We start from the raw sequence: 26,604 nt of genomic DNA, 5'->3' as shown, positions 1-26,604 counted from the left end.
CACGTGCGTGCCTCTCCTTAAAGCCATGGATCGGGCTGTTGTTGATGGAAGTGTGGTGTGGTGTGGCTGATGGTGGTGTGGTGGTGGTGTGGTGTGGTGTGGCGTGGTGTGGTGTGGTGTGGTGTGGTGTGGTGTGGTGTGGTGTTGGTGTGGTGTGGTGTGGTGTGGTGTGGCGTGGTGCTGGTGTGGTGTGGTGTGGTGTTGGTGTTGGTGTGGTGTGGTGTGGCTGACGGTTATGTGGTGTGGTGTGGCGTGGTGTGGCTGATGGTGGTGTGGTGGAGGTGTGGTGTGGTGTGGAGTGGTATGGCGTGGTGCTGGTGTGGTGTGGCGTGGTGCTGGTGTGGTGTGGCGTGGTGCTGGTGTGGTGTGGTGTGGTGTGGTGTGGTGTGTTGTGGCTGACAGTGATGTGGTGTGGTGTGGTGTGGTGTGGCGTGGTGTGGTGTGGCGTGGTGTGGCTGATGGTGGTGTGGTGGTGGTGTGGTGTGTTGTGGTGTGGTGTGTTGTGGTGTGGTGTGGCGTGGTGTGGTGTGGTGTGGTGTGGCGTGGTGTGGTGTGGCTGATGATGGTGTGGTGGTGGTGTGGTGTGTTGTGGCGTGGTGTGTTGTGTTCTGGTGTGTTGTGTTGTGGTGTGGTGTGGCGTGGTGTGGTGTGGTGTGGCTGATAGTGGTGTGGCGGTGGTGTGGTGTGTTGTGGTGTGTTGTGGCGTGGTGTGTTGTGTTCTGGTGTGTTGTGTTGTGGTGTGGTGTGGCGTGGTGTGGCGTGGTGTGGCTGATGGTGGTGTGGTGGTGGTGTGGTGTGTTGTGGTGTGGTGTGTTGTGGTGTGGTGTGGCGTGGTGTGGTGTGGTGTGGTGTGGCGTGGTGTGGTGTGGCTGATGATGGTGTGGTGGTGGTGTGGTGTGTTGTGGTGTGTTGTGGCGTGGTGTGTTGTGTTCTGGTGTGTTGTGTTGTGGTGTGGTGTGGCGTGGTGTGGTGTGGTGTGGCTGATAGTGGTGTGGCGGTGGTGTGGTGTGGAGTGGTGTGGTGTCGCGTGTTGTGGCGTGGTGTGGTGTGGTGGTGTGGTGGTGGCGTGGTGTGGTGTGGTGTGGCGTGGCGTGGCGTTGTGTGGTGTGGTGTTGTGTGGTGGTGGCGTGGTGTGGTGTTGTGTGGTGGTGGGTGGTGTGGTGTGTTGTGGTGTGGCGAGGTTTGGTGTGGTGGTGGCGTGGCGTGGCGTGGTGTGGGGTGGCTTGGCGTGGTGCGGCGTGGCGTCGTGTGGTGTGGTGTGGCGTGGTGTGGTGTGTGGTATGGTATTGGAGTGGTGTGGTGTGGCGTGTCGTGGTATGGTGTGGTGTAGTGGTGGCGTTGTGTGGTGGGGTGTGTGGTGGGGTGGTGGCGTGGTTTGGTGTGGCGTGGCGTGTCGTGTCGTGGCGTGGTGTGGTGTGGCGTGTCGTGGCGTGGTATGGTGTGGCGTGGCGTGGCGTATCGTGTCGTGTCGTGGCGTGGCGTGGTGTGGTGTGGTGTGGTGTGGTGTGTCGTGTCGTGTCGTGTCGTGTCGTGGCGTGGTGTGGTGTGGTGTGGCGTGGCGTGGCGTGTCGTGTCGTGTCGTGTGGTGTGTCGTTGCGTGGCGTGGCGTGGTGTGGTGTGGCGTGTCGTGTCGTGGCGTGGTATGGTGTGGCGTGTCGTGTCGTGTCGTGGCGTGGCGTGGTGTGGTGTGGTGTGGCGTGGCGTGGTGTGGTGTGGTGTGGTGTGGTGTGGTGTGGTGTGGCGTGGTGTGTGTGTGTGTGTGTGTGTGTGTGTGTGTGTGTGTGTGTGTGTGTGTGTGTGTTTGAGAATGTGAATGTGTGTGTGGAGTGCCGTGGAGGGTGGTTATATTCTCTCTCTCTCTCTCTCTCTCTCTCTCTCTCTCTCTCTCTCTCTCTCGCTCTGTGTGTGTGTGTGTGTGTGTGTGTGTGTGTGATTGCGAGCGCGCGAGCACGTGAATGTGAGTGAGTGAGTGAGTGAGTGAGTGAGTGTGTGTGTGTGTGTGTGTGTGTGTGTGTGTGTGTGTGTGTGTGTGTGTGTGTGTGTGTGTGTGCGTGCGCGCATGCGCTCGATGATGTGTATGCGTGCGTAACGCACATGTGTGTATGTGTGTGAACGTGCGACTTCAAGTAAATAGTCCAATGCAGTGGCTTATTAACTATCGTTGATGCAACGTGTTTGAATGCACGCACATGGGATAATTCTTCCACACTCTGTTGCACACATAACAGTTTTTCTGCAATTAGTAAGTACTAATAGATGTTACGTTATTATAGAACTGTAATCTTTTCATGTGCCTATGTAGTTCCAGAATCGCCCGCCAAGTCTACCAGATGAATTCTTACTGCTTGAGGGTAAACCCCTCAAAATCCACTGCTGTCCCGTCATAAGTCAATCTGGCACCCCCTTCATGTTAGAAACATCTCTCAGATTCTAAGAAAGATGGCTTCCAACCTCAAGTTGCCTCTTTTAAACAAATTGTTATGCCATACAAAAAAACAAAAAGAAACAAACAAAAAACAAGACCTGCTTTAGATGTAATGACTTTCATCACAACATGCAATTTGTGCGTAAAAGAACCCACGGCAACAAAAATCCGCATCAGTTGATTGCAAAACAAATAATACGGAAAAACATATATGGGTGATATTACAATGTGGCGACGTGCTTTCCCTGTGGAGAACGGCCCAAACAGAGAAATATACACACAAAAAAGAAAAAAAAGGAAGAAAAGAAAAGAACAACAACAACAACAAAAAACCTATAAAAAAAAAAAAGAAGAAAAAAAAAGAGAAAAGTAATAATTCAATACAATATAATACATTTGTTTATCTATTTATCTGTTTATTCATTTTCACTTCTCCCTTGTGTCATGGAGTCCTGACACCTCAGTTTAACCACGGACGAATGCACCAAGCATTGTCAACAGCTGAATGCATGGCACGATGACACCAAAGCCACACCTCCGTACAGTCTCGTTTTCCTGCCAAATAAGATATGGCGCGTTCCTGGTACACCTACATACCGGCGTATGTACATGTTTCCGCGGCGTGTGATAACCCAGTTCGCGTGAATTTAATCCGTTCTTTATTCGGGTGTACCATGACATTGGTCCTCTGACATGGCGAAGGGGACGGAGTTATAAACATATTGTTTAGTCCGTGGGTGAAGGGCATGTGTAGGTATATCTGGTTTCTGGTCGAGACACCAACTATTTTTAGTGTCCTTTTGCACACTTGCACCTCCAAAATAAATCTAGATGAAACTTAAGCGCGCGCGCTTGTGTGTGTGTGTGTGTGTGTGTGTGTGTGTGTGTGTGTGTGTGTGTGTGTGTGTGTGTGTGTGTGTGAATGACCTTATTGTTGATATACACTGACAAACACATCTCGATCTCAGTCTCTCCTTTCATCCAAATCAAAGGTGAACCTATTGAACAGGTCAGTGATCATAAAGTTCTGGGGATCATAATTGACAACAATCTCACTTGGAATCCTCACATAAATTCCCTTTGCAAAAAGACAGCCCAGAAAACCCATCAACGATAAAAAAATCAAACACTATATGTGACTCCGCAAGTGCGAACACATGAAGCCATTACAGAATCTTCATAAACGGAGGCCCAAGCTGGTACTCATTAAAAAGACTTCCCTTTTATATTCTCCCACTAATCCGTAGATTAATACGTACAATAAAGGAATCATGTTGCACAATATTATGACAGGTAATGCACCACCAACATTGACAGACAAATTTTCTGTAAATTCATCATGGAACTCCCCCAAAGTGCATATCCCAATCCCAAGAACTGATCGACTTATTCAAATCCAGTCTGGTTTACTCAGGCGCCACCCTATGGAACTCACTCCCAGAAACAATTAAACAACACCATTGTCCAACCACCTTAAAAAAAACATTGCCTTTCCCACCTTATGTCACAATGTGCTATGTAAATCGTTCATTTTAATGATACTGTTTGTCAAATGTGTATGGCTGACTGAGAACCTCCCTCACCCTCTATTCCCCACTCTGGTCTGTGGTGCGGTGTGCGTTGTGTGTGTTCGTTTCTTTCATTTTGTTCATTTTTTCCTACGCATTTTACTAACACCATGCTTTTGCCTGAATGCCATGTACGTGTGTGTGTGTGTGTGTGTGTGTGTGTGTGTGTGTGTGTGTGTGTGTGTGTGTGTGTGTGTGTGTGTGTGTGTGTGTGTGTGTGTGTGTTCGTTCGTTCTTTTGCTTAACGTCTATCCACATTTGTGATTTTAGACGAAAATCCATTTTCTCCCCCACACAACTCACGGCCTTAAATCATCACTACTTTCCCTGTGTGTGTGTGTGTGTGTGTGTGTGTGTGTGTGTGTGTGTGTGTGTGTGTGTGTGTGTGTGTGTGTGTGTGTTCCTTTTTTTCTCTTTTTGTTGTTGATTTTTGTTCTCCTCTGTTATGTATTTCTGCTAACACCATGCTTTAGTTTTATTTAGTATTGTGTAGTGTAGACCCTATTCAGGGTGGGGACTGAATGTAAAAGAAAGCACACTATTATCCTCGACTCGGAAATAAAGAATTTTGTCTTGTCTTGTCTTGTCTCCTCCTCTTCAGTGACAACAGTATGTGGCCATTGACAACAATTATTCATTTTTGTTTGGCCGGTGTATGTATGTAGGTCAGTGTGGGCGCGCGCGCTTGTGTTGGTGTGTAGGACATATATGTACGCGTCAGGTAAGTATATGGATTGATACTGAGTTCGAGAGATGAGAATTGACTAGAACTGATTGTTACACAATTATATAAAGCTTTCACCTGAAACCATACGTTAATTTGTTTATGCTAGTAAAACAAACCAAAATAAGATACAAACAAAATCCTCGAAGAGCAATAAATCAGTGAATGAATTAAAGAAAAAGAGTTCAGACGACTCCTAATTGATATGAACACCAAAACAATTTTTGTTGTTGACTTTGACGAATGAATTATAGTGAATATAAATGATGTGAGCAACCCACAAAAATTAATAAGGAAAAAGAGACAAATATTGAAGGGGACATAAAAAGGCCGTGAGCCCTAGGCAGACAACCTGCCAGTCCCTACACTACTACTACTACTTGGCGTTTGTTAAGCTCCACAGCAGGTTTTCAAACTATAACTATAACGAAGTTGAACTGCCCATGCATGCAGTTTCAGTTTCAAGGGGGCGTCAAAACGAGCGGGCTTTTCCATGTATGCTGTACAACATCTGCTTATTAAAAAACAAAACAAAAACAAACAAACAAACAAAAAAAAACAAAAACAAAAAAACCCCACACACCTCCCCCTCCGAGGGTTGTGGGAATGAAGGTGGGTTGGGTACATGGACATAATAATTATATATAGATGTATATATATCTCAGTGGTGGTGGGAGCGTGGGGGGCCGGGGGGGCGTGGCAGATGATGCTTGACCGATGCGTAGACCCCACATTCTAGTCAAGCCTTATATATGACATCAAGAAAAAAAATCAATAATCTTAACCTAATGAACAGATAAATATGTAGATAAAATTAAAAAATTTAAAAATAAAAGGTACATTTTAAACACATGTGTCCATGATCGAAGCGACAAAACTCGTCAATGCAAACGTAACATCAGCGAGAGTTATGCCCCGTGGCGTATGAATAAAAGTTTCAGGAAGATTGCTTTGATGAAATGATAATGTTTTTGCACTGATACCAGCACACATGCCAGAAAATTATACAGATAAAACATTTAACTAGTTACTTTATTTGCAAATTTGAAGAAGAAAATTCATGCGAGCGTTAGGGACTAGGTTTTGTAGTTGATTGGGGTGAAAGTTGTAAATAGGCCACAGCGGAAGTCTGATTATGTAGAAAGTGTGTCAGCTGTTGTGACAACATCGACACGATACGAGAAGTGTGGTTCCCGATTGTCAACTGTTAAGAATGGTTCAGAAGTATCAGTCGCCCGTGAGGGTGTATAAATACCCCTTTGAACTGGTCATGGCGGTAATGTTGTTTTTATTTATTCTATTAACCCAATATTTACTTTATCATCTGTTGTGTCCATCTGTTATCATTATCACGATGTAATCAGTCCTTTATTGCTCAGATCAGTGACTTGTTCACGAGTTAGTAATTATACGTAATAAAATTGATGTGTCTTCAGTTGTGCAGCCAGTTTTAACCTTTTTGATGTACAGATCCAGATCCAGATCCAGATCGCAGTATGTTCTCTTAGGATACCCAATGAAAAAGAATAAAACAGAGAGACTTTCATTTGATGAAACTATTCAAAGACAAGTGGGAGGGGACAAGAGAGTGAGAGAGGTGTTGGAAGATGAGGAACAGTTCTATGTGAAATTAAAAGTTCATTAAAAACTGTGTGTATGTATGTGTGTGTGTGTGTGTGTGTGGTGAGCATACTTACAGGTTTCATTGTTTTTTTGGTTTTTTTTATATATAATTTCTAGAGTTTGTCACCACTTGTGTTAGAATATTTCCTATGCTCCCATACCAAATTAACACTTCTGCCTGTGGGGTATTAACTGTAAATATTCAGCTTTTTGGTCATGCCATCTTTCAAGATCTTTGCAGACATTCTTGTTTTTAGTGATTTAGGTGTGGCATTTTATAGAAACAGGGCAAGTATATCATGTGATTGGAATTGTATTATTGTTTTCTCCTTGTTTGTTTACCATGGCATGGAGTGAGGTGGATAAATATTTGTGTACAGAAAAAAGAAAGCAGAAAGTATATATATATATACTACACAGAAATAATAAAAACACACCTTTGGACTGTAAACAAAAGAGAACAAAATTGAAATGAACAATATAAAAACTAATAAAGAAAAGAATTTCCCATTGGTGTTCAGTACTGCAGTGTTTCACTTTCTCAGTTATAGAACTGAACTAAACATAAATTTCTAGCAATGCACCATCACAGTTCACACTTCTAAGTTGTTTTTTTTTCAGATTATATTTTTATTCAATTATTACATTATACAAAGAATAGAAGCACATATATAACGGATAATCAAAACAATACAAAACAAACAAACAAAAATGCAAAAACAGTGACGTATAATGATATATATGCATATTATGTTGAGAGTATCAACTTTGATGTAGTCATAGACATGTACATTATTGTCTTTGTTATGATTTTTTTTGAAGCATTAAACAATTTAAAGCATCAAAGCAGACACACACACTGTGCAAAATATCAACAACAGCAACAACATACAGATTACAGATAATCATAAGTTAATTCATTCACCAGGAGCAGTGCCAATCTTCAGTTCATAAAAGCAACAGTGCTGACATCAGGACATATTCACAATACAAGGTGGAATCGAGTATAGGTATAACATTTTCTACGGAAAACTTAGTACATGGAAAAAAATATAACAGTCATATTTTTGTATGTTTTTGGTATGGATACCATTTTATGTGAAATTCAGATTGTTTTGACTGCATGAAATGTTTATTTTTCTGTGTTTTTTTTTAATCTGTTTTTCAAGTATGTCTGGAAATTTTCGATGTTTGGTAGTGTTTTAGTTAATTTGCATAAATTTATACTATTTAGTATTATAAACAAAAGCACCATCACAATCTTAGTCACAGTGTCACTGTCAGTGCTGGTTTGTAGTTGAAGTAGTGTAGCCAGCAGAGTGAGTAATACTGGATTTGTGAAACTTAGCAATCTATTATCTAGTCTGGCAACCTAAAACAGGAACAGCTATTAATAGTATTATTTTAGTTATGATTTGTACAAGTTTAACCCCACCCCACACCACAATTAAAACCCAGAAGAGTACTTACAATTTTAAGTGCTACTCAGCCATAACAAAATGAATGAACATGGTTGAAATAAGAATTTTGATTGATTAAACTATGTAAACACCCAGATCCTTTACTTTGCAGGAACTTGTTGAAGGTTACTTTGTGAATCAAGAAAAGTATATATTGACAGCTGTGTTAATGGAAATATATTTTTTAAATTAGCTGCAGCAGGTTGCTCCACCACAAATGTAATAACTGAAGCAGAACTTTAAAAAATTATGACAATCTCTCCAGTCTGTCCCACAAAAATAACAGTCAACAATATTAGTCATTCGGATGTAGTTGCGTAATGAACTGTAGCTGTATTTGTCAAAATGACAAGGTTGTTTTTTTGAAAAAAACAAAAACAAACCAAAAACAAACAAAAACGTACAGAGAAAAAGTTATTTCTTCTATGTTGCAGCTATGAGCTTACTTTCAGAATTTGTGTGTGTGTGTGTGTGTGTGTGTGTGTGTGTTTACTGTCGGTATCAGTGTCTGACTGTCACAAGCTTTTGCAGTCTGTTTTACAACTTATCAGAAAGCAATATTTCCTGCACAATTCTGATTTGTTGTCATTTGTGTCAATAGGATCAGTGTTGCTTGATATGCTTGGGGAGGTCATATTCAATGTATTTGTTCAAAGACTGATTATATTTTGCATGATTTCTGTTGCAGCTGTGCTTGGTTTAAGATTTTTTCTGTTACAACTGGGTATAAAGGATTAAACAGTGTTTTCTAATTTTCTGTGGGCAGGATTTTACTTTATTGATTTTCCAAAGATCTTACGCGCAGTGCCAGTGCAGTGACTGTTATTCATAATCATTCTATTTAGAATACATACAAAACTGAAAAAAAAAAAAAGAAAAGAAAAAAAAAGAAAGAAGAAAAAATGAAAACAATGCAAACAAAACAACAAAAAAATTATACAGAATTATCTTGTACTAGATTTATCACGTACATCTTGGCCCATCTGCTTCAGACAATCCCTAGTCATCTCATTTCTGGATCAACAGTGTATTTGTTGCCGATCTTTGCACACTGTGGTGTATGCACTTTGATTTGATAACGATGTAAACAGACCCAGAAAGAAGACAAAGCCGGTGATGATAAAAACAGGTCTTTGGCTACGTTCACACTAAGCCCAGCCAGTTGCTGATAGCAGTTGATAGGTGCTGTCTGAGGATTGTCTCCACGTCATTTGGCATTTTCCCGCCATGTATGTCAGAGGTTAGCGTTCACACTGACCACCAGCCATCTCCAGCCAGCTGTTGGGTATGTGATGTGTACGCAGATGAGACAGATGGTTGGTCAAAGGGATGGAACTCTTCAATGATCAGAGCAACATGAATCCCCAAAAATGTTTGTTTCTTTCATCTTGAGAGTGCCACAGCTGACAGCAGCTGGCTGTGTCTGACTGAGACAAACAACATCTTTTCACTCTTATGCTTGGTTGAACAGTTGAACTGGCGGAAAAGACTTTGAGATGGAGTTGACAGCTGTTAAGAACTACTGGAACAGATCCACTTAGAGATCAGACTAAGTTTTCTTTTCCCTTGTGCTTGACAGAGTATGGAAACTTAATTTTTGTGTGTGTGACAGAAGTGAAGTTCATCAGCAAAAGTTCTTGACTACTCCATGGTTCAGTGTATGAATAATGATTTATTGTCTATGCACGTTTAAGCCCAGCATGATTGCCTTGCTGTTTTCCAGGCCTATCAGAAACGGTTTCCAACCTGCAAGATGATCCCTGTGTTTTTGGGCTGTGAGGTGTTGGAAGACGAGGAGAGTGAGGATGGAGCCACACACACAGTGAAACGCAGGTGTCGACTTGCTGTGGATGCTCCGTATCTTATAAAGAAGGTAGTTATTATGACTGATCCACAGTTTTTAATGTTTGTTTCTTTCTGGCTCTAATCTTTACATCAGAATTTTCCTTGGAAGAAGACAAAAAAGGTTAACCAATAATGATAATAATAATAGTAATATTGATGATAATAATGATGATGATGGTTATGATATAAAATAGTGAAAAATCAGTAATTATGACTTGTACCAAACACAATTTGTAACAAATTTTTGTCTTTCTGACGACCTTGAAGCGAAAAGTAGAGAACATAACGGGAAAGAATAGGAAAGGAGTGGCAAGAGTATTGGAAGAGATAAGGATTTTCCTGACCATCTATGTCAGTTTCAGTTTAATGGAAGATTTGTTGAGAGAAATTGGGATTTGTGTTATAGTCTGTGTTAAATGGCAAAACAATTGGGAGACAGGGGGTTATTTAGTTGTGATTATTTCAGTTTACGAGAAAAAATAAGTTCATTTTGGTGTGACGCAGTGTCATTGATCCTGTGTACTTCACTGAGTATTTTTTGCTGATTGTTTGACACATTTCAGTTCAGTTTCTAAAGGAGGTGTCGCTGCATTCAGACAAATCCATGTATATATACAACACACCACATCTGCTTGGCCAATGCCTGACTAGAACTTAACCCAATGCACACCTTGAGTGCATATGTTTTTGTGTACCTTTCAGAGTGGATTTCTTCTTTAGAATTTTTCTAGAGGACAAGTCCACGCTGCACACAGGACCTTATTCAAATGACTAAATGATTTTACAGTCAGACTTGGGAGAAAGGGCATGACCATGATTTGAGTCCAGACTGATACAGACACTGTGATGGCAGATAACATTTTGAACAGTTCTGCCCACCTTTCTCCCTGTGGTGCATCGTGCAGTGTTATGTACAGCCCCAAAGGGCAGACGTGTCATGTAGTGTCTGTAGTATTGATTGCATGCACACATTTACTGGACCAGCTGGCAGAAATCTGAAACATACTGATTACCATAAATCACTGAATTGGCCACCATAAGGCATAACCAACCAACAGAGTTTTCATAGAAAGCCAGATCAGGGTTTGCTGTGTATGCACTTTTATGATGTTTATGTAAATCTTAGCCACTTCACAGATTTTGTGAGAATTTAATGTCCTCTTGTTCAGTTTAGTGACATGTAATAAAATGGATATATTGAAATACTGTTTTGAAGTAAATGTCTTAAGTTAAAAGACTTTATTTCTGATTTTGTTTTGCAAACAAAACCAGCTGTATAGGTATGGAGTTGGATAAGTATGCATTGGGTTTTGTGAACTCTTACAGTTCTGGTTTGTAATTGTATAGCAGACGACAAACACACTAAAAAATATTGTTTACAAAATTAGTTCATGGGACCCTATCTTGATGTATCATTTCTTGACTGCCCAGTCTATGTGGCTGACACTGTTTGCTTCAGACAGTCCCTAGTCATCTCACTTTGTGAACAACAGTAGTATTGGTTATCAGTGTATGTGCAGGCACATGTTTTTTGATGTGCAGTTCAGGCTTTGCTTTTCTCTCACCCTGCTGTTTTTGTTGTTGTTGATAGTATGGTTGGGTAGTAAATGAAACTAAAGCTCATAATTTATAAACTTTGATAATGATAGAAAAAATGAATGATAATAAATGTCAATGTTATCTCACTGAATCTTGAAATAATAGTAATGATAATGATAGTAATGATGATGGTACTGCTACTACTACTGCGGCTGCTGGTAATGTGCATTTATATTGTATCGTTTTTCTCTTTGAACTCAGGGTGCATTACATGAAAGAAAAAGTTGAAAATTACATGAACTACTCATAACCCCCCCACCTCCACACCCCCCCCCCTCTCTCTCTCTCTCTCACGCCCACTCTGCTTCCCCTCTCCTCATCCTTTCTCATTCCTAAAACACGGAAAGTGAGTTGACAGGCATGGGGCGATGTTGGAGATGTAGGAAAGAGCGCTTACAGATAAGTTCTGAAGAGATGAGTTTTTAGTGAAGAACCACAGGCAGAGACAGAGTCAGTTGAATAGATATGATGTGCACAAACAAATCAGTGTGCTTTCACAACCAGCTTTCACATGCATGCATAACTCTGCATTGTAATTCTGAAATAAAGGGATGAAAGACAAGTATTATATATGTACGTGATGTAGATAGAAGGCGAGAGAAACTATAGATAGAGAAGGGAGGGTATAAAGGAGCTGTTTTAGGAAGAGGTAGGTTTCAAGGCAAAACATGAAATAGGTAAGTGGAGGGATTTGATGAAGGGAAAGAGGGAGATTGTTCCAAGTGTATCAAAGATTTGATAACAAATTAATGTTTTCACTCAGTTAATTTGAGAGAGAATTCTAATGAAAAATTGTCCACCTGTCTTGCATTCTTTACAGAACTTGTAAGTTACAACTGTGTCACAATTGTAATTTTGTTTTTGTTTGTGTGTTTCAGATAGTTGGTGCAGACTGTGTGTATTTTATTCAAACGAATGCACTTGATCGGAGAAACCGTACATTGAAGATCAATGCTGTGAATGAAAGCTTCTCCTCACGAGTTTCTGTCGTTGAGAATTGTACATACTATGTGAGTTATCTTGATATTTTAGTCTGTTTTGTTTCATTTACACACCTGCTGTGCTTCACTTGCATTGAAAATCCATTTTAAACTAAATAGTCACACCATTTAAGTACAGACATATGTGAAATTATTGGCACTAAACATCGTTAGAGTATATGCTGCTCATGTAATTTTCATCTCTGTAGGCTAGCCTCAGTCAGACCCTACATAACAGAGGAAAATATGACTCAGTTGGTTTCCTCTTTTGTCCTGTCCAGACTGGATTACTGCAATTCCACTCTCGCAGGTTTACCATCTTCCTCCATCAACAGATTACAGAAAATTCGAACCAGCGCACTCAGATTCTCTTGCTTCCAAGGCGGACGCGTTACCTCTAGGCCATCACTCCACTGAGTGGCTGTTGATTGGCATTAAAAGTCAAAGATCCCATAGCCTTTTGCAGGCATAAGGGCAGTGAATTCATATTCACTGTGTCAGGGTCTTGGCATATGAAGGTGGGGCCCAGTCCTCTCCTCCCCCCTTGTTAACCATCCCTGATCTAAGTTGGGTACCTGTGTGTGTGTGTGTGTTTGTGTGTGTGTGTGTGTGTGTGTGTGTGTGTGTGTGGATAAATTTGTTTTGGAGTATTTGGTTGGCTGACTGTAAAGGGTTATGCATGTAAGTTTTTCATTTTAGTGCTCAAATGCATGTTTTAAAATGTCTGTATTTACATTATTCAACACAGTTGTGCAGGTTTTACATGGAAAGGCACTTTATGAATTTTATTATTATTATTATTACTCTTTTTATTATTCACACCTGGGTGGAGTGAGGAAAATCAGAGGACACAGCAGCAGGCTGAAACAGGGCCTCAGACTCAGGTCATTGGTGAACACTGGATCAGAGTTCAAGGTCCCATTTCAGCATGTTGTTGTGTCCTTGGGAAAGGCAGTTTACTCAGAACTTGATAGGTTTCATTATAGAAGATCTGAAAGTTGGTGAGAGATTGTAAAATGTGTTGAGCATAGTTGCTGTATAAACTAATAAAGATAAATCAAACAAACCAAGACATGAATAAACCTTTTGTTTATTTTTTCCCAAAAGTTGAGTTGGTGAGAGATTGTGTGTAGTGAGCATAGTTGCTGCATGAAGACAGTTGAAACAACCAGGGGTGAGAGATTGTGTGTAGTGAGCATAGCTGCTGTATGAAGACAGTTGAAACAAGCAGGGGTGAGAGCTTGTGTGTAGTGAGCATAGCTGCTGTATGAAGATAGTTGAAACAACCAGGGGTGAGAGGTTGTGTGTAGTGAGCATAGCTGCTGCATGAAGATAGTTGAAACAAACTGGGACAGATGACTAATCGTGATGTTTGTCTTTCCGCCCCTGGCAGGTTCACCCAGACAACTCCAGCTGGACATGCTTTGAGCAGGATGCCAGTCTGGACATCAAGCATTTCTTTGGCTTTGAGAGCACAGTGGAGAAAATCGCCATGAAACAGTACTCGCACAACATTCAGAAGGTCAGCATGCAGGATCTCAGTTCTTCAGTCTGTATGTTTGCTTTCCTGTTCATGTGGTAATGTGACATGAAGCATTCAAGCTGTGACCAGTGATGTCATAATTCCTTTGCTGAATCTGTTTCACCTTTTCTTTATATATGTTTGTTAATGTTATATGCTGCATTCATTCATGAGAGGCAATGGTCAATATGAATAACTCATTCAAATCTCTCTCTGTCTTCATACATTTGACATGCATCCTCTGTTTGAGTCCATAGAAATGTGAAAACAACTTGAGATAGTAGGGATGAAACCTAAATCTCTCATTTGGTTTTGTTTATGATACACATGTATGTGCATTGGCATGATTAATGCCTGACTGAATGACAGATCAAACAAATATTGAGTGCCAAAAGACAGCTGTCAGATGTCTGTCTCTGCCCAGGTAGGCAGCCTGATGTGCAAGTGACTCTGTGTTTGTAAAGTGCTTAACAGCTTGGTCTCTTACTGAAGATAGGCGCTATATAAGTAACAATAACAATGATAATAATGAGGATAATAATTATGATTATGATGATAAAAATGATAATAATAGTTTATCTCCTACTTTTCTTTCTGCGGTCTCCTCTCCTGTATGCGGGTAACCTTTCACATGTTTGTGTCCCTCCTGACAGGGCAAAGAAGTGATAGAACACTACATCAGTGAACTGATCAGCGATGGTGTGACCCACATCCCCCCGTGGACAGAACCCAAGGCCACAGCGGCCCTGTGCCAGCCGACCCAGGAGGACCCGGACACAGACACACGGTCCCAGGACTCCGGACTTCGCAGTCGCTCCAGCAGTGTGGCCAGTGTCAACAGTCAGAGCAGTCTGGTGCTGGGAGCCTCTGCTGCCTCCATGCATGGCCAGGAACCAGGTCAGACACACACTCCTTTTACCTGCTTCACCTTCAGTTTCAGTTTCTCAAGGAGCCATCACTGCATTCTGTCAAATTTATATATGCTGCACCACATCCTGTAGGCTGATGCCTGACCAGCAGCATCACCCAGTGCGCTTAGTCAGACCTTGAGTGCATGCATATGTATTTGCGTATCTACACAAGCGGATTTCTTCTGTATCATGTGCCAGAGGACAACATTGTTGTTGCCATGGGTTCTTTTTCAGTGCGCCAAGTGCGCCTTGGTTTATTGTCTCGTCCGATTGACTAGACGCTCAGTTTGATTTTCCAATGATACTTGGGAGGAAGGGCAAGAGCAGGATTCGAACCCAGACCCTCACGGGCTCTGTGTTGGCAGATGAGTGTCTTAACCAATTTTGCCACCTTCCTCCTTTACCTGCTGAAGAATTGAATTAGCAATTATTAATTTCTGAGCCTTGATGTTGTCATGGAGTGTGTAAAGGTTCTGATGTTGTCATGGAATGTGTAAAGTTTCTGAGCCATCATGTTATGGAGTGTGTAAAGTTTCTGAGCCTTGATGTTGTCATGGAGTGTGTAAAGTTTCTGAGCCTTGATATTGTCACAGAGTATGTAAAGTTTCTGAGCCTTCATGTTGTCACGGAGTGTGTAAAGTTTCTGATGTTGTCATGGAGTGTTTCAGTCTAATATCATCATATTAGATGAACAGACTATAAATAAATAAATGAACGATCATGGAGTGTGTAAAGTTTCTGAGCCTTGATGTTGTCATGGAGTGTGTAAAGTTCCTGAGCCTTGATGTTGTCATGGAGTGTGTAAAGTTCCTGAGCCTTGATGTTGTCATGGAGTGTGTAAAGTTCCTGAGCCTTGATGTTGTCATGGAGTGTGTAAAGTTTCTGATTTTGTCACAGAGTATGTAAAATTTCTGAGCTTTGATGTTGTCAGGGAGTGTGTAAAGTTTCTCATTTTGTCACAGAGTGTGGAAAGTTTCTGAGCCTTGATGTTGTCAAGGAGTGTGTAAAGTTCCTCAGCCTTGATGTTGTCATGGAGCGTTTACCGTTGCACAGAGGGAGCTGCAGCACTACCAGACAACCCCAGCAAGCTGGATGAAGACTACATTGCTCGTTTCCTGGGTCACCTGACACCTGTGGAGGAGAGCCGACTGGTACAGCTACAGCAGTGGCTGTCGCAGACACACAAGGGCAAGGTGGGTCATGCACTGTGCTCAGGGAGGACTGAGGGAGAGAACAGTGAGTCATGCACTGTGCTGAAGGAGGACTGAGGGAGGGAACAGTGAGTCATGCACTGTGCTGAAGGAGGACTGAGGGAGGGAACAGTGAGTCATGCACTGTGCTGAAGGAGGACTGAGGGAGGGAACAGTGAGTCATGCACTGTGCTGAAGGAGGACTGAGGGAGGGAACAGTGAGTCATGCACTGTGCTGAAGGAGGACTGAGGGAGGGAACAGTGAGTCATGCACTGTGCTCAGGGAGGTCTGAGGGAGGGAACAGTGAGTCATGCACTGTGCTCAGGGAGGTCTGAGGGAGGGAACAGTGAGTCATGCACTGTGCTCAGGGAGGTCTGAGGGAGGGAACAGTAAGTCATGCACTGTGCTCAGGGAGGACTGAGGGAGGGAACAGTGAGTCATGCACTGTGAGTCATGCACTGTGCTCAGGGAGGTCTGAGGGAGGGAACAGTGAGTCATGCACTGTGCTCAGGGAGGTCTGAGGGAGGGAACAGTAAGTCATGCACTGTGCTCAGGGAGGACTGAGGGAGGGAACAGTGAGTCATGCACTGTGCTCATGGAGGTCTGAGGGAGGGAACAGTGAGTCATGCACTGTGCTCAGGGAGGTCTGAGGGAGGGAACAGTGAGTCATGCACTGTGCTCAGGGAGGACTGAGGGAGGGAACAGTGAGTCATGCACTGTGCTCATGGAGGTCTGAGGGAGGGAACAGTGAGTCATGCACTGTGCTCAGGGAGGTCTGAGGGAGGGAACAGTGAGTCATGCACTGTGCTGAAGGAGGTCTGAGGGAGGGAACAGTGAGTCATGCACTGTGCTCAGGGAGGTCTGAGGGAGGGAACAGTGAGTCATGCACTGTGCTCAGGGAGGACTGAGGGAGGGAACAGTGAGTCATGCACTGTGCTGAAGGAGGTCTGAGGGAGGGAACAGTGAGTCATGCACTGTGTTCAGGGAGGTCTGAGGGAGGGAACAGTGAGTCATGCACTGTGCTCAGGGAGGACTGAGGGAGGGAACAGTGAGTCATGCACTGTGCTCAGGGAGGACTGAGGGAGGGAACAGTGGTCATGCACTGTGCTGAAGGAGGTCTGAGGGAGGGAACAGTGAGTCATGCACTGTGCTCAGGGAGGTCTGAGGGGAACAGTGAGTCATGCACTGTGCTCAGGGAGGTCTGAGGGAGGGAACAGTGAGTCATGCACTGTGCTCAGGGAGGACTGAGGGAGGGAACAGTGAGTCATGCACTGTGCTCAGGGAGGTCTGAGGGAGGGAACAGTGAGTCATGCACTGTGCTGAAGGAGGTCTGAGGGAGGGAACAGTGAGTCATGCACTGTGCTCAGGGAGGACTGAGGGAGGGAACAGTGAGTCATGAACTGTGCTCAGGGAGGTCTGAGGGAGGGAACAGTGAGTCATGCACTGTGCTCAGGGAGGTCTGAGGGAGGGAACAGGTGCATAAAGTGTGCTCTGGATTCTTCTCTGACAGGAATGGGGGGTGCAGAAGCTGGTTTCAGTTTTCTGTTTGTTCATTGTGGTGCAAATTCATGGAGAAGAACTGGAAATCTGAAAACTGTGATACAAATGCAGCATGGACACTTGCATGATGGATTTATCCTCACATCTGTGTGAATTCTGTTGCTTTACATTGATATATATATATATATATAAATATATAAATCTCTCTCTCTCTCTGTCTCTCTCTCTCTCTCTCTCTCTCTGTGTGTGGTGCGTCTCTGCATGATTGGGGCACTCCATTCCATATGTTTTGTATGGATCCACATCTGTTTCTTCCATGTGTGTGTGTGTGTGTGTGTGTGTGTGTGTGTGTGTGTGTGTGTGATTTGTATCTGACTAATGCATTATTGTAAAGCGCCGTGAGAGTTTTGAAAGTGCTACATAAATGTACTATTATTATGTGATATCCATATTTGTATTATTATTGATAATATATTGCCTTGTTTCAACCAGATCCCCAAGATTCCTCACCTGCTGCGGTTCCTGCAGGCCAGGGACTTCAACATAGAGAAGGCGCGAGAGATGTTGGTTCACTCCCTTGCGTGGCGCAAGCTGCACGACATTGACCGACTGCTGGACGTGTACACCACGCCAGACGTCATGGAGACCTACTACCCTGGAGGCTGGCACCACCATGACAGAGGTCAGTCCTGTCTGCAGCGTGTTGCCATGTGTGTGCTGGGACTAGTATTTGTAAGGTTCAGGATCATAGCCATGGAAATCTGGGAGAGTCTTTGAAAAAATGAGAGAGCCTTTTCCAGTTCTGGAAAATTCTTTGAACAAGTATGTTTTGCACTTCAGGTTCTTGAAAAATCTTGGAATTCTAATGAAACCCTTGATCTTTAGCATAGTATCATGTAACAAAGACCTTCATGCGTTAACAAAAACAAAACAAAACAAACAAAAAGAGGAAAAAATTTGACATGAATACCATGATATTTGCTGATCTCTTCTGTCAACAACAAAATATTGATTCAGCAGCTTTTGGTTTGGTATGGGAAATGTTCAGTCTGGTCTGGAAAAAGTAAGGAGTATTGTTTGATCACGCATGTGGGAACTTTGTACATGCGCAGACATGTACACACTCATCTCGAAAGGTCAAAATGCGCAGCTCACATTATCCCAGTCTTCATGACTTATGTATGCTCTCTCTCTCTCTCTCTCTCTCTCTCTCTCTCTCACACACACACACACACACACAGACACAAAGCTTGCTTTTGTATGTGTTACATGAATAAAAAATATAAAGATGGTATGCAAGTCATATTTACATGAATATTATAAAAAGGAGATGGAATATCATGTCACATTTACATGAATTAAAAAAAAAGATGGAATGCAAGTCACATTTACAAGAAAAAAGAAAATATGGAATGCAGATCCCATTTGCCAGAGAGTTGGAATGGAAAGCATTTAAGCCTGATATACCTGTGTATACGTTTACGCTTTTACCATTGCTTAGCTTCATAGATAAGTTGCTGAAAAAAAGAAATTTCAATTCATTACAGTGGTAATATTATATAGTGTGTTTATGAGTCTGTGAGTGCATCTGTACTTAAAACTGCTAACAAAATACAACCTCAGACCTGTATATGTGAGAGAGAGAGAGAGAGCGAACGAGTGCATGTGTTTTTGTGTGCGTTTGTTCTTTAGTTAGGGTCTTTTCACCATTATTGATATTAGACGAATTTGTGTGTGTGTGTGTGTGTGTGTATGTGTGTGTGTGTATGTGCGTGTGTGTGTGTGTGTGTGTGTGTGTGGACGGGAGGGGGGGGGGGGGGGTTGGGGCGGGGGATGTCTGTACTTAAAACTGCCAGCAAAATACAACTCCACACCTATGTGTGAAAGTGAGAGAGAGTGAGAATATGTGTGTGTTTGTGTGTGCAGTTTTTCTTAAAATGCCAACAGATTACAACCCCAGACCTGCATGTGTGTGTGTGTGTGTGTGAAAGTGAGCGATAAAGAGAGCGAGAGTGTTTGGATGATGATGTCACAAAGAGTGGTGTGTGTGTGTATGGATGATGGTGTCACAAAGAGTGGTGTGTGTGTGTGTGGATGATTATGTCACAAAGAGTGGTGTGTGTGTGTGTGGATGATTATGTCACAAAGAGTGGTGTGTGTGTGTGTGTGTGTGTGGATGATGATGTCACAGAGAGTGGTGTGTGTGTGTGGATGATGATGTCACAAAGAGTGGTGTGTGTGTGTGGATGATGATGTCACAAAGAGTGGTGTGTGTGTGTGGATGATGATGTCACAAAGAGTGGTGTGTGTGGATGATGATGTCACAAAGAGTGGTGTGTGTGTGGATGATGATGTCACAAAGAGTGGTGTGTGTGTGGATGATGATGTCACAAAGAGTGGTGTGTGTGTGGATGATGATGTCACAAAGAGTGGTGTGTGTGTGTGTATATGGATGATGATGTCACAGAGAGTGGTGTGTGTGTGTGGATGATGATGTCACAAAGAGTGGTGTGTGTGTGTGGATGATGATGTCACAAAGAGTGGTGTGTGTGTGTATATGGATGATGATGTCACAAAGAGTGGTGTGTGTGTGTATATGGATGATGATGTCACAAAGAATGGTGTGTGTATGTGTGTGGATGATGATGTCACAAAGAGTGGTGTGTGTGTGTATATGGATGATGATGTCACAGAGTGGTGTGTGTGTGTGGATGATGATGTCACAAGGAGTGGTGGTTGTGTGTGTGTGTGTGGATGATGATGTCACAAAGAGTGGTGTGTGTGTGTCACAAAGAGTGGTGTGTGTGTGTGTTGATGATGATGTCACAAAGATTGGTGTGTGTGGATGATGATGTCACAAAGAGTGGTGTGTATGGATGATGATGTCACAAATAGTGGTGTGTGTGTGTGTGTGTTGATGATGATGTCACAAAGAGTGGTGTGTATGGATGATGATGTCACAAAGATTGATGTGTGTGCAGAGGGCCGACCACTGTACATACTGCGACTGGGTCAGATGGACGTGAAGGGCCTGATGAGATCAGTGGGAGAAGAGGCCATTCTCAAACATGTCAGTGCAGCAACTTCTTCTTTCTCTTTTGGGGACCAGAAAAAAATGTTTGTGTGTAGATGAGTTATTTGTGTTTTATTTAATTCCTTTTTTGGCATACAGTACAACATGTGTAACGAGTGTAAAAAAAAAAAAAAAAAGGAGAAGAAGCTCATATAATGAAGATCACATCATTATTACAAATATTAAAGTTTGAATAGTACGTATATTGGTTTTTGTTTTGTTTTTAAACAAACAAAACAAAGGGAAGACAACCACACACACTCAGATAGATAAGTCATTATTTTCGTTTTGATGCTTTTCTGACAGTGTAAACGTGCTTGGATATTAACAGAGTGTGCATGAGAGAGAGAGAGAGAGAGAGAGAGAGAGAGAGAGAGAGAGAGAGAGAAGCATACTTAAACATACGTATTGTTTTTAACAGGTTCTGGCCAAGAACGAGGAAGGAATAAAACTGGCAGCAGAAGCAACAAGAAAGAGAGGATACCCTGTCAGGTCTGTTGGAGCTTGGTGGTTTCTTTGGTTTCACTTGGTAAAAAACAACAACAAATCACAGTGCATTAGCGCTTGCACACACATACACACACACATGGACTGACACACTCACTCACACATAGACACACACGCACACCCTCACACACACACACCCTCTCACACACGCACACACACACACACACACGCACGCACGCACGCACGCGCGCGCGTACAGACACGTACACACACACACAGACACGTACACACACACACATACATGCACACACACACAAACACACACACATACACACAAACACACACACACACACACACACACACACACACACACACACACACACACATCAACAGGTTTGGCTGATGATGGTTCAGATAAATGTAAATGCACTAGGCGTGAATTGTAAACCGTTGCAGTGCCTGCACCTGCATTGTGGACCTGGAGGGACTCAGCATGCGACACCTGTGGCGGCCAGGTGTACGTGCCCTTTTGCGCATCATTGAAACGGTGGAGGCCAACTACCCGGAGACGATGGGACGACTGCTGATTGTGCGGGCCCCCCGTGTCTTCCCGGTTCTGTGGACTCTGGTGTCGCCGTTCATCGATGAAAACACCCGACGCAAGTTCATGATCTATGGCGGCAAGGACTACCTGGGGTCTGGTGGGCTGGTGGAGTTTGTGGAGAAGCAGTATATACCAGACTTCCTGGGAGGGGACTGCTATGTGAGTACTGAATCCAGAGCCAGATTTTTCTAGTTCGAGATAGTGAAGTTTTTCTTTTCTTTTCTTGTCTTATCGTTCTAATCAATTTTATTCTTCAGTCTTTCAGGTGGAATATTGGTATATTCATCAAAACCGGAAATTTGTTTTACGGATGAAATGCAAATTCCAGTTTGTCTAAATTCACTTGTTTGTGAAAAAAGCACACACAAAAACAGTGTGCAAATGATTTGTTAACATAGTTCCTGAATGAATAGTAGTTGTTATGAATACAGTCAGAATCATCCAATATTCTTTGTAGTCCGTTATTCAGTGGTTTATAAACAATCACTGTGTTTTTGACATCGATGGTTCCGTGTGGACTGCCTGCACTGAGACTGTGAGAGACAAACCCGGGTGTGGCTGTGTACGAGGGACTTGCAATGAGTGGCATGGGAGAGTAATGCCACTGAAACCGTGCAGATGATTGGGCAGCAAAAATCCAAAAAAAACCCAAAGCAAACAAAAAACTCTAATCACTCTGATTTTTCATTGTGAAAAACAGAAGTAGTCATGCAAGAAAGTGCCTCATAGTGCTCATTACATTGGCTGCATATTCCACCATCAGCATCAGTTCACCATGCCCCCCAAAAAAAAACTGGAGTTCCCAAGTGGTCCTTCACTTTTTGTGAACCCTGTATATGTCATTCAGATGAGACGATTATCTGAGATCTCATTTACAACATCCACTTGGTGCATGTAAAAGAACCCATGGCAATGAAAGGGTTGTCCCTGACAAAATTCTGTAGAAAAGTCCACTTTGATTGAAAAACAAATACACATGCAGGCAGAAAAAGATAAGAAAAAGGTTGGTGCTGTCATGGTACTGACACATGCTCCTTGTGGAGAGCAGCCTGAATTTCACCCTGAGAAAGCTGTTGTGACAAAAGAATGATACAACGCAATACAATGATGAAGGCAAAATGTGACCAGTGCTGTTGTAACAAAAAGAGTAGTACAGTACATGTGATGAAAAGACAGTGAAGTGTGGTGTGTGTGTGTTTCAGTGTGATGAAAAGACAGTGAAGTGTGGTGTGTGTGTGTTTCAGTGTGATGAAAAGACATTGAGGGGCGGTGTGTGTGTGTTTCAGTGTCATGAAAAGACAGTGAAGTGTGGTGTGTGTGTGTGTTTCAGTGTGATGAAAAGACAGTGAAGGGTGGTGTGTGTGCGTGTTTCAGTGTGATGAAAAGACAGTGAAGTGTGGTGTGTGCATGTTTCAGTGTGATGAAAAGACATTGAGGGGCGGTGTGTGTGTGTTTCAGTGTGATGAAAAGACAGTGAAGTGTGGTGTGTGTGTGTGTTTCAGTGTGATGAAATGACAGTGAAGTGTGGTGTGTGCATGTTTCAGTGTGATGAAAAGACATTGAGGGGCGGTGTGTGTGTGTTTCAGTGTGATGAAAAGACAGTGAAGTGTGGTGTGTGTGTGTGTTTCAGTGTGATGAAATGACAGTGAAGTGTGGTGTGTGCGTGTTTCAGTGTGATGAAAAGACCGTGAAGTGTGGTGTGTGTGTTTCAGTGTGATGAAAAGACAGTGAAGTGTGGTGTGTGTGTGTTTCAGTGTGATGAAAAGACAGTGAAGTGTGGTGTGTGTGTGTGTTTCAGTGTGATGAAAAGACAGTGAAGTGTGGTGTGTGTGTGTTTCAGTGTGATGAAAAGACAGTGAAGTGTGGTGTGTGCATGTTTCAGTGTGATGAAAAGACATTGAAGTGTGGTGTGTGCGTGTTTCAGTGTGATGAAAAGACAGTGAAGTGTGGTGTGTGTGTGTGTTTCAGTGTGATGAAATGACAGTGAAGTGTGGTGTGTGCGTGTTTCAGTGTGATGAAAAGACAGTGAAGTGTGGTGTGTGTGTGTTTCAGTGTGATGAAAAGACAGTGAAGTGTGGTATGTGTGTGTGTTTCAGTGTGATGAAAAGACAGTGAAGTGTGGTGTGTGTGTGTTTCAGTGTGATGAAAAGACAGTGAAGTGTGGTGTGTGTGTGTTTCAGTGTGATGAAAAGACAGTGAAGTGTGGTGTGTGTGTGTGTTTCAGTGTGATGAAAAGACAGTGAAGTGTGGTGTGTGTGTGTTTCAGTGTGATGAAAAGACAGTGAAGTGTGGTGTGTGTGTGTTTCAGTGTGATGAAAAGACAGTGTAGTGTGGTGTGTGTGTGTTTCAGTGTGATGAAAAGACAGTGAAGTGTGGTGTGTGTGTGTTTCAGTGTGATGAAAAGACAGTGAAGTGTGGTGTGTGCGTGTTTCAGTGTGGCGTGGCGGAGGGTGGCCTGGTTCCCAAGGCCCTGTACCAGGAGGACCTGGAGGACTGTTCCCCGGATGGCCCCCTGCTGAGCACCAGCACCCTGTACCACACTGCACACGTCGTCAGGGACTTCCCCCACGAGGTCAGGGGGCGCTGGGAAGGGGGAGTTTTTTGTCTGGACGTTGAGTTCAGATGTGCACACACGCATGCATGCACGCGCACATGTTCACATGCACACGCTCATGCACACACACACATACACACACACTCGCGCACATGGACACACACACACACGCAGAGACATATGCGCATGCATGCAACATCGTGTACATACACACACACACACACACACACTCTGTCTCTCTCAATCTCTCTCATTCACAGACATACAAGTTGCATTTTATTGGTAGTTTCACATATGGACAAACATGTCCACACATATACCACATGTGCATGCACATGCACACACACACACACACACACACACACACACACACACACACAGGCGCTATTTCAGACACACACACTGGTTATTTCAATAATAATGATAATAAAAACAATAATAATAATCCATTTTATACTGCATCTTTCCATGCAAAAACATGCTTGGTTGTGCTGTACAATGCAAAAATATTTTACATACAGGCACACACATGCACATAGATATGCCTTCATGCACTGCAGCATTTGTCTCTTGGATGTTCATTGTCAGCGACAGAAACATTGTGAACACTGAACATAGCCACAAATTAGACAACATGGTCATTAGCTAATAAAGCACTATCTCTGTGTGCCAAGCAGAAACCAGGCCAGTTAAAATATACCCTGTGATGTAAAACCAGGATTGGGAAAATTTGTTTTTGAATGCTGTACCAACATATTATGTATTTGTGAGTGTGTGTGCCTTGTGGCTTATAAACCTTTAGGTTTCATTATAATTAATATTTGTTCTGTTCTGTTCTGTTTTATTCTGTTCTGTTCCATTGTGTCCCGTTCTGTTGTGCTTTTCCTACTCTGTTCTGTTCTACTCTATTCTATTCTGTCCTTTTGTGTTCTGCTCTGCCCTGTTCTGGTCTGTTTGTCCTGCTCCATTCTGTACTGCATGCTCTGTCCTATTCTGTACTGCTTTGTATTGCTCTGTCCTATTCTGTACTGCTGTCTCCTATTCTGTACTATTCTGCACTGTTCTCTTCTGTCCTATTCTGTACTATTCTGCACTGTTCTGGTTTGTACTATTATGTTCTGTCCTATTCTGTACTGCCCTGTCCTATTCTGTACTAGTCTGCACTGTTCTCTTCTGTCCTGTTCTGTACTGTTCTGTGCTGTTCTATTTTGTACTATTATGTTCTGTCCTATTCTGTACTGCCCTGTCCTGTTCTGTACTAGTCTGCACTGTTCTCTTCTGTGATATTCTGTGCTGTTCTATTTTGTACTATTTATGTTCTGTCCTATTCTGTACTGCCCTGTCCTATTCTGTACTAGTCTGCACTGTTCTCTTCTGTCCTATTCTGTACTGTTCTGTGCTGTTCTGTTTTGTACTATTTATGTTCTGTCCTATTCTGTACTGCTCTGTTCTACTCTGTCCTTTTGTATTCTGTTCTATTCTGTACTGCCCTGTCCTGTTCTGTACTAGTCTACTGTTCTCTTCTGTCCTATTCTGCACTGTTCTGTGCTGTTCTGGTTTGTACTATTATGTTCTGTCCTATTCTGTACTGTGCTGTCCTATTCTGTACTCGTCTGCACTGTTCTCTTCTGTCCTATTCTGCACTGTTCTGTGCTGTTCTGGTTTGTACTATTATGTTCTGTCCTATTCTGTACTGCCCTGTCCTGTCCTGTACTAGTCTGCACTGTTCTCTTCTGTGATATTCTGTACTGTTCTGGTTTGTACTATTATGTTCTGTCCTATTCTGTACTGCCCTGTTCTACTCTGTCCTTTTGTATTCTGTTCTATTCTGTACTGTCCCATGGTGTACTGTTCTGTTCTGTACTGTTCTGATCTATTCCGTTTAGTATGTTCTGTTTGTCCTATTTTATTCTGTTCTATTCTGTGCTATTGTATTCTATTCTGTTTTGTTCTTTTCTGTTCTGTTGAACCAAAGTGTGTGTGTGTGTGGCAGGTCCTGATCCAGGTACCCCAGAAGGGCAGCGTGATCACGTGGGACTTTGACATCCTGAAGGGGGATGTCACCTTCACTGTGCTGCGCTGTAAGCACCCGGTGCACCAGGACCCGGTGCACCAGCACCATGTCAGCGGTGCGGCAGGGGGCATTGGGTCGGTGCAGTTCATCCAGAAACACATGGCCGTGGGCGTCGACATCAGCATCGCGGAGGCCCCGCATATATGTCGGGACGGAGACAGTGTGCAGGTGGGGTGTGGGTCTTTTTCCTTTTTCCCTGCTGGGTTGAAGTGTGTGGCTCAGGGGGGTAACATTCAGGTAGGTAGGTAGGTGATAGTGTTCAGGTAGGAAGTTAGGTGATCATGTTCAGGTGGGTAGGTAGGCAATAGTGTTCAGGTAGGTAGGTAGGCGATAGTGCTCAGGTAGGTAGGTAGGGGATAGTGTTCAGGTAGGAAGTTAGGTGATCATGTTCAGGTAGGTAGGTAGGTGATAGTGTTCAGGTTGGAAGGTAGGCGATAGTGTTCAGGTAGGTAGGTAGATGATAGTGTTCAGGTAGGTAGGTAGGTGATAGTGTTCAGGTAGGTG

General features: G+C 43.0%; 1 protein-coding gene across 2 annotated transcripts in view; it reads left to right on the top strand.

The window, feature by feature from the left end:
• The first annotated feature begins 5,846 nt into the window (after positions 1-5,846).
• LOC143290014 (SEC14-like protein 1) overlaps positions 5,847-26,604 on the top strand; it is a 34,023-nt gene continuing 13,265 nt past the window's right edge. For both annotated transcript variants that reach the window (XM_076599345.1, XM_076599335.1), the window contains exons 1-12: positions 5,847-5,993; positions 9,524-9,673; positions 12,123-12,254; positions 13,618-13,746; positions 14,400-14,643; positions 15,711-15,850; positions 17,841-18,030; positions 20,330-20,418; positions 20,843-20,913; positions 21,325-21,631; positions 23,907-24,044; positions 26,020-26,268. In XM_076599345.1, the coding sequence (XP_076455460.1) occupies positions 5,931-5,993; positions 9,524-9,673; positions 12,123-12,254; positions 13,618-13,746; positions 14,400-14,643; positions 15,711-15,850; positions 17,841-18,030; positions 20,330-20,418; positions 20,843-20,913; positions 21,325-21,631; positions 23,907-24,044; positions 26,020-26,268 (1,902 nt within the window). In that variant the 5' untranslated portion in view covers positions 5,847-5,930. The remainder of the gene's footprint in view (positions 5,994-9,523; positions 9,674-12,122; positions 12,255-13,617; positions 13,747-14,399; positions 14,644-15,710; positions 15,851-17,840; positions 18,031-20,329; positions 20,419-20,842; positions 20,914-21,324; positions 21,632-23,906; positions 24,045-26,019; positions 26,269-26,604) is intronic.

This window comes from Babylonia areolata, chromosome 1 (genome assembly GCF_041734735.1).
Source record: "Babylonia areolata isolate BAREFJ2019XMU chromosome 1, ASM4173473v1, whole genome shotgun sequence".
Classification (NCBI taxonomy): domain Eukaryota; kingdom Metazoa; phylum Mollusca; class Gastropoda; order Neogastropoda; family Buccinidae; genus Babylonia; species Babylonia areolata.
The sequence above is the reverse complement of the archived record's forward strand: the minus strand, read 5'-3'. Positions and strand labels throughout refer to the sequence as shown.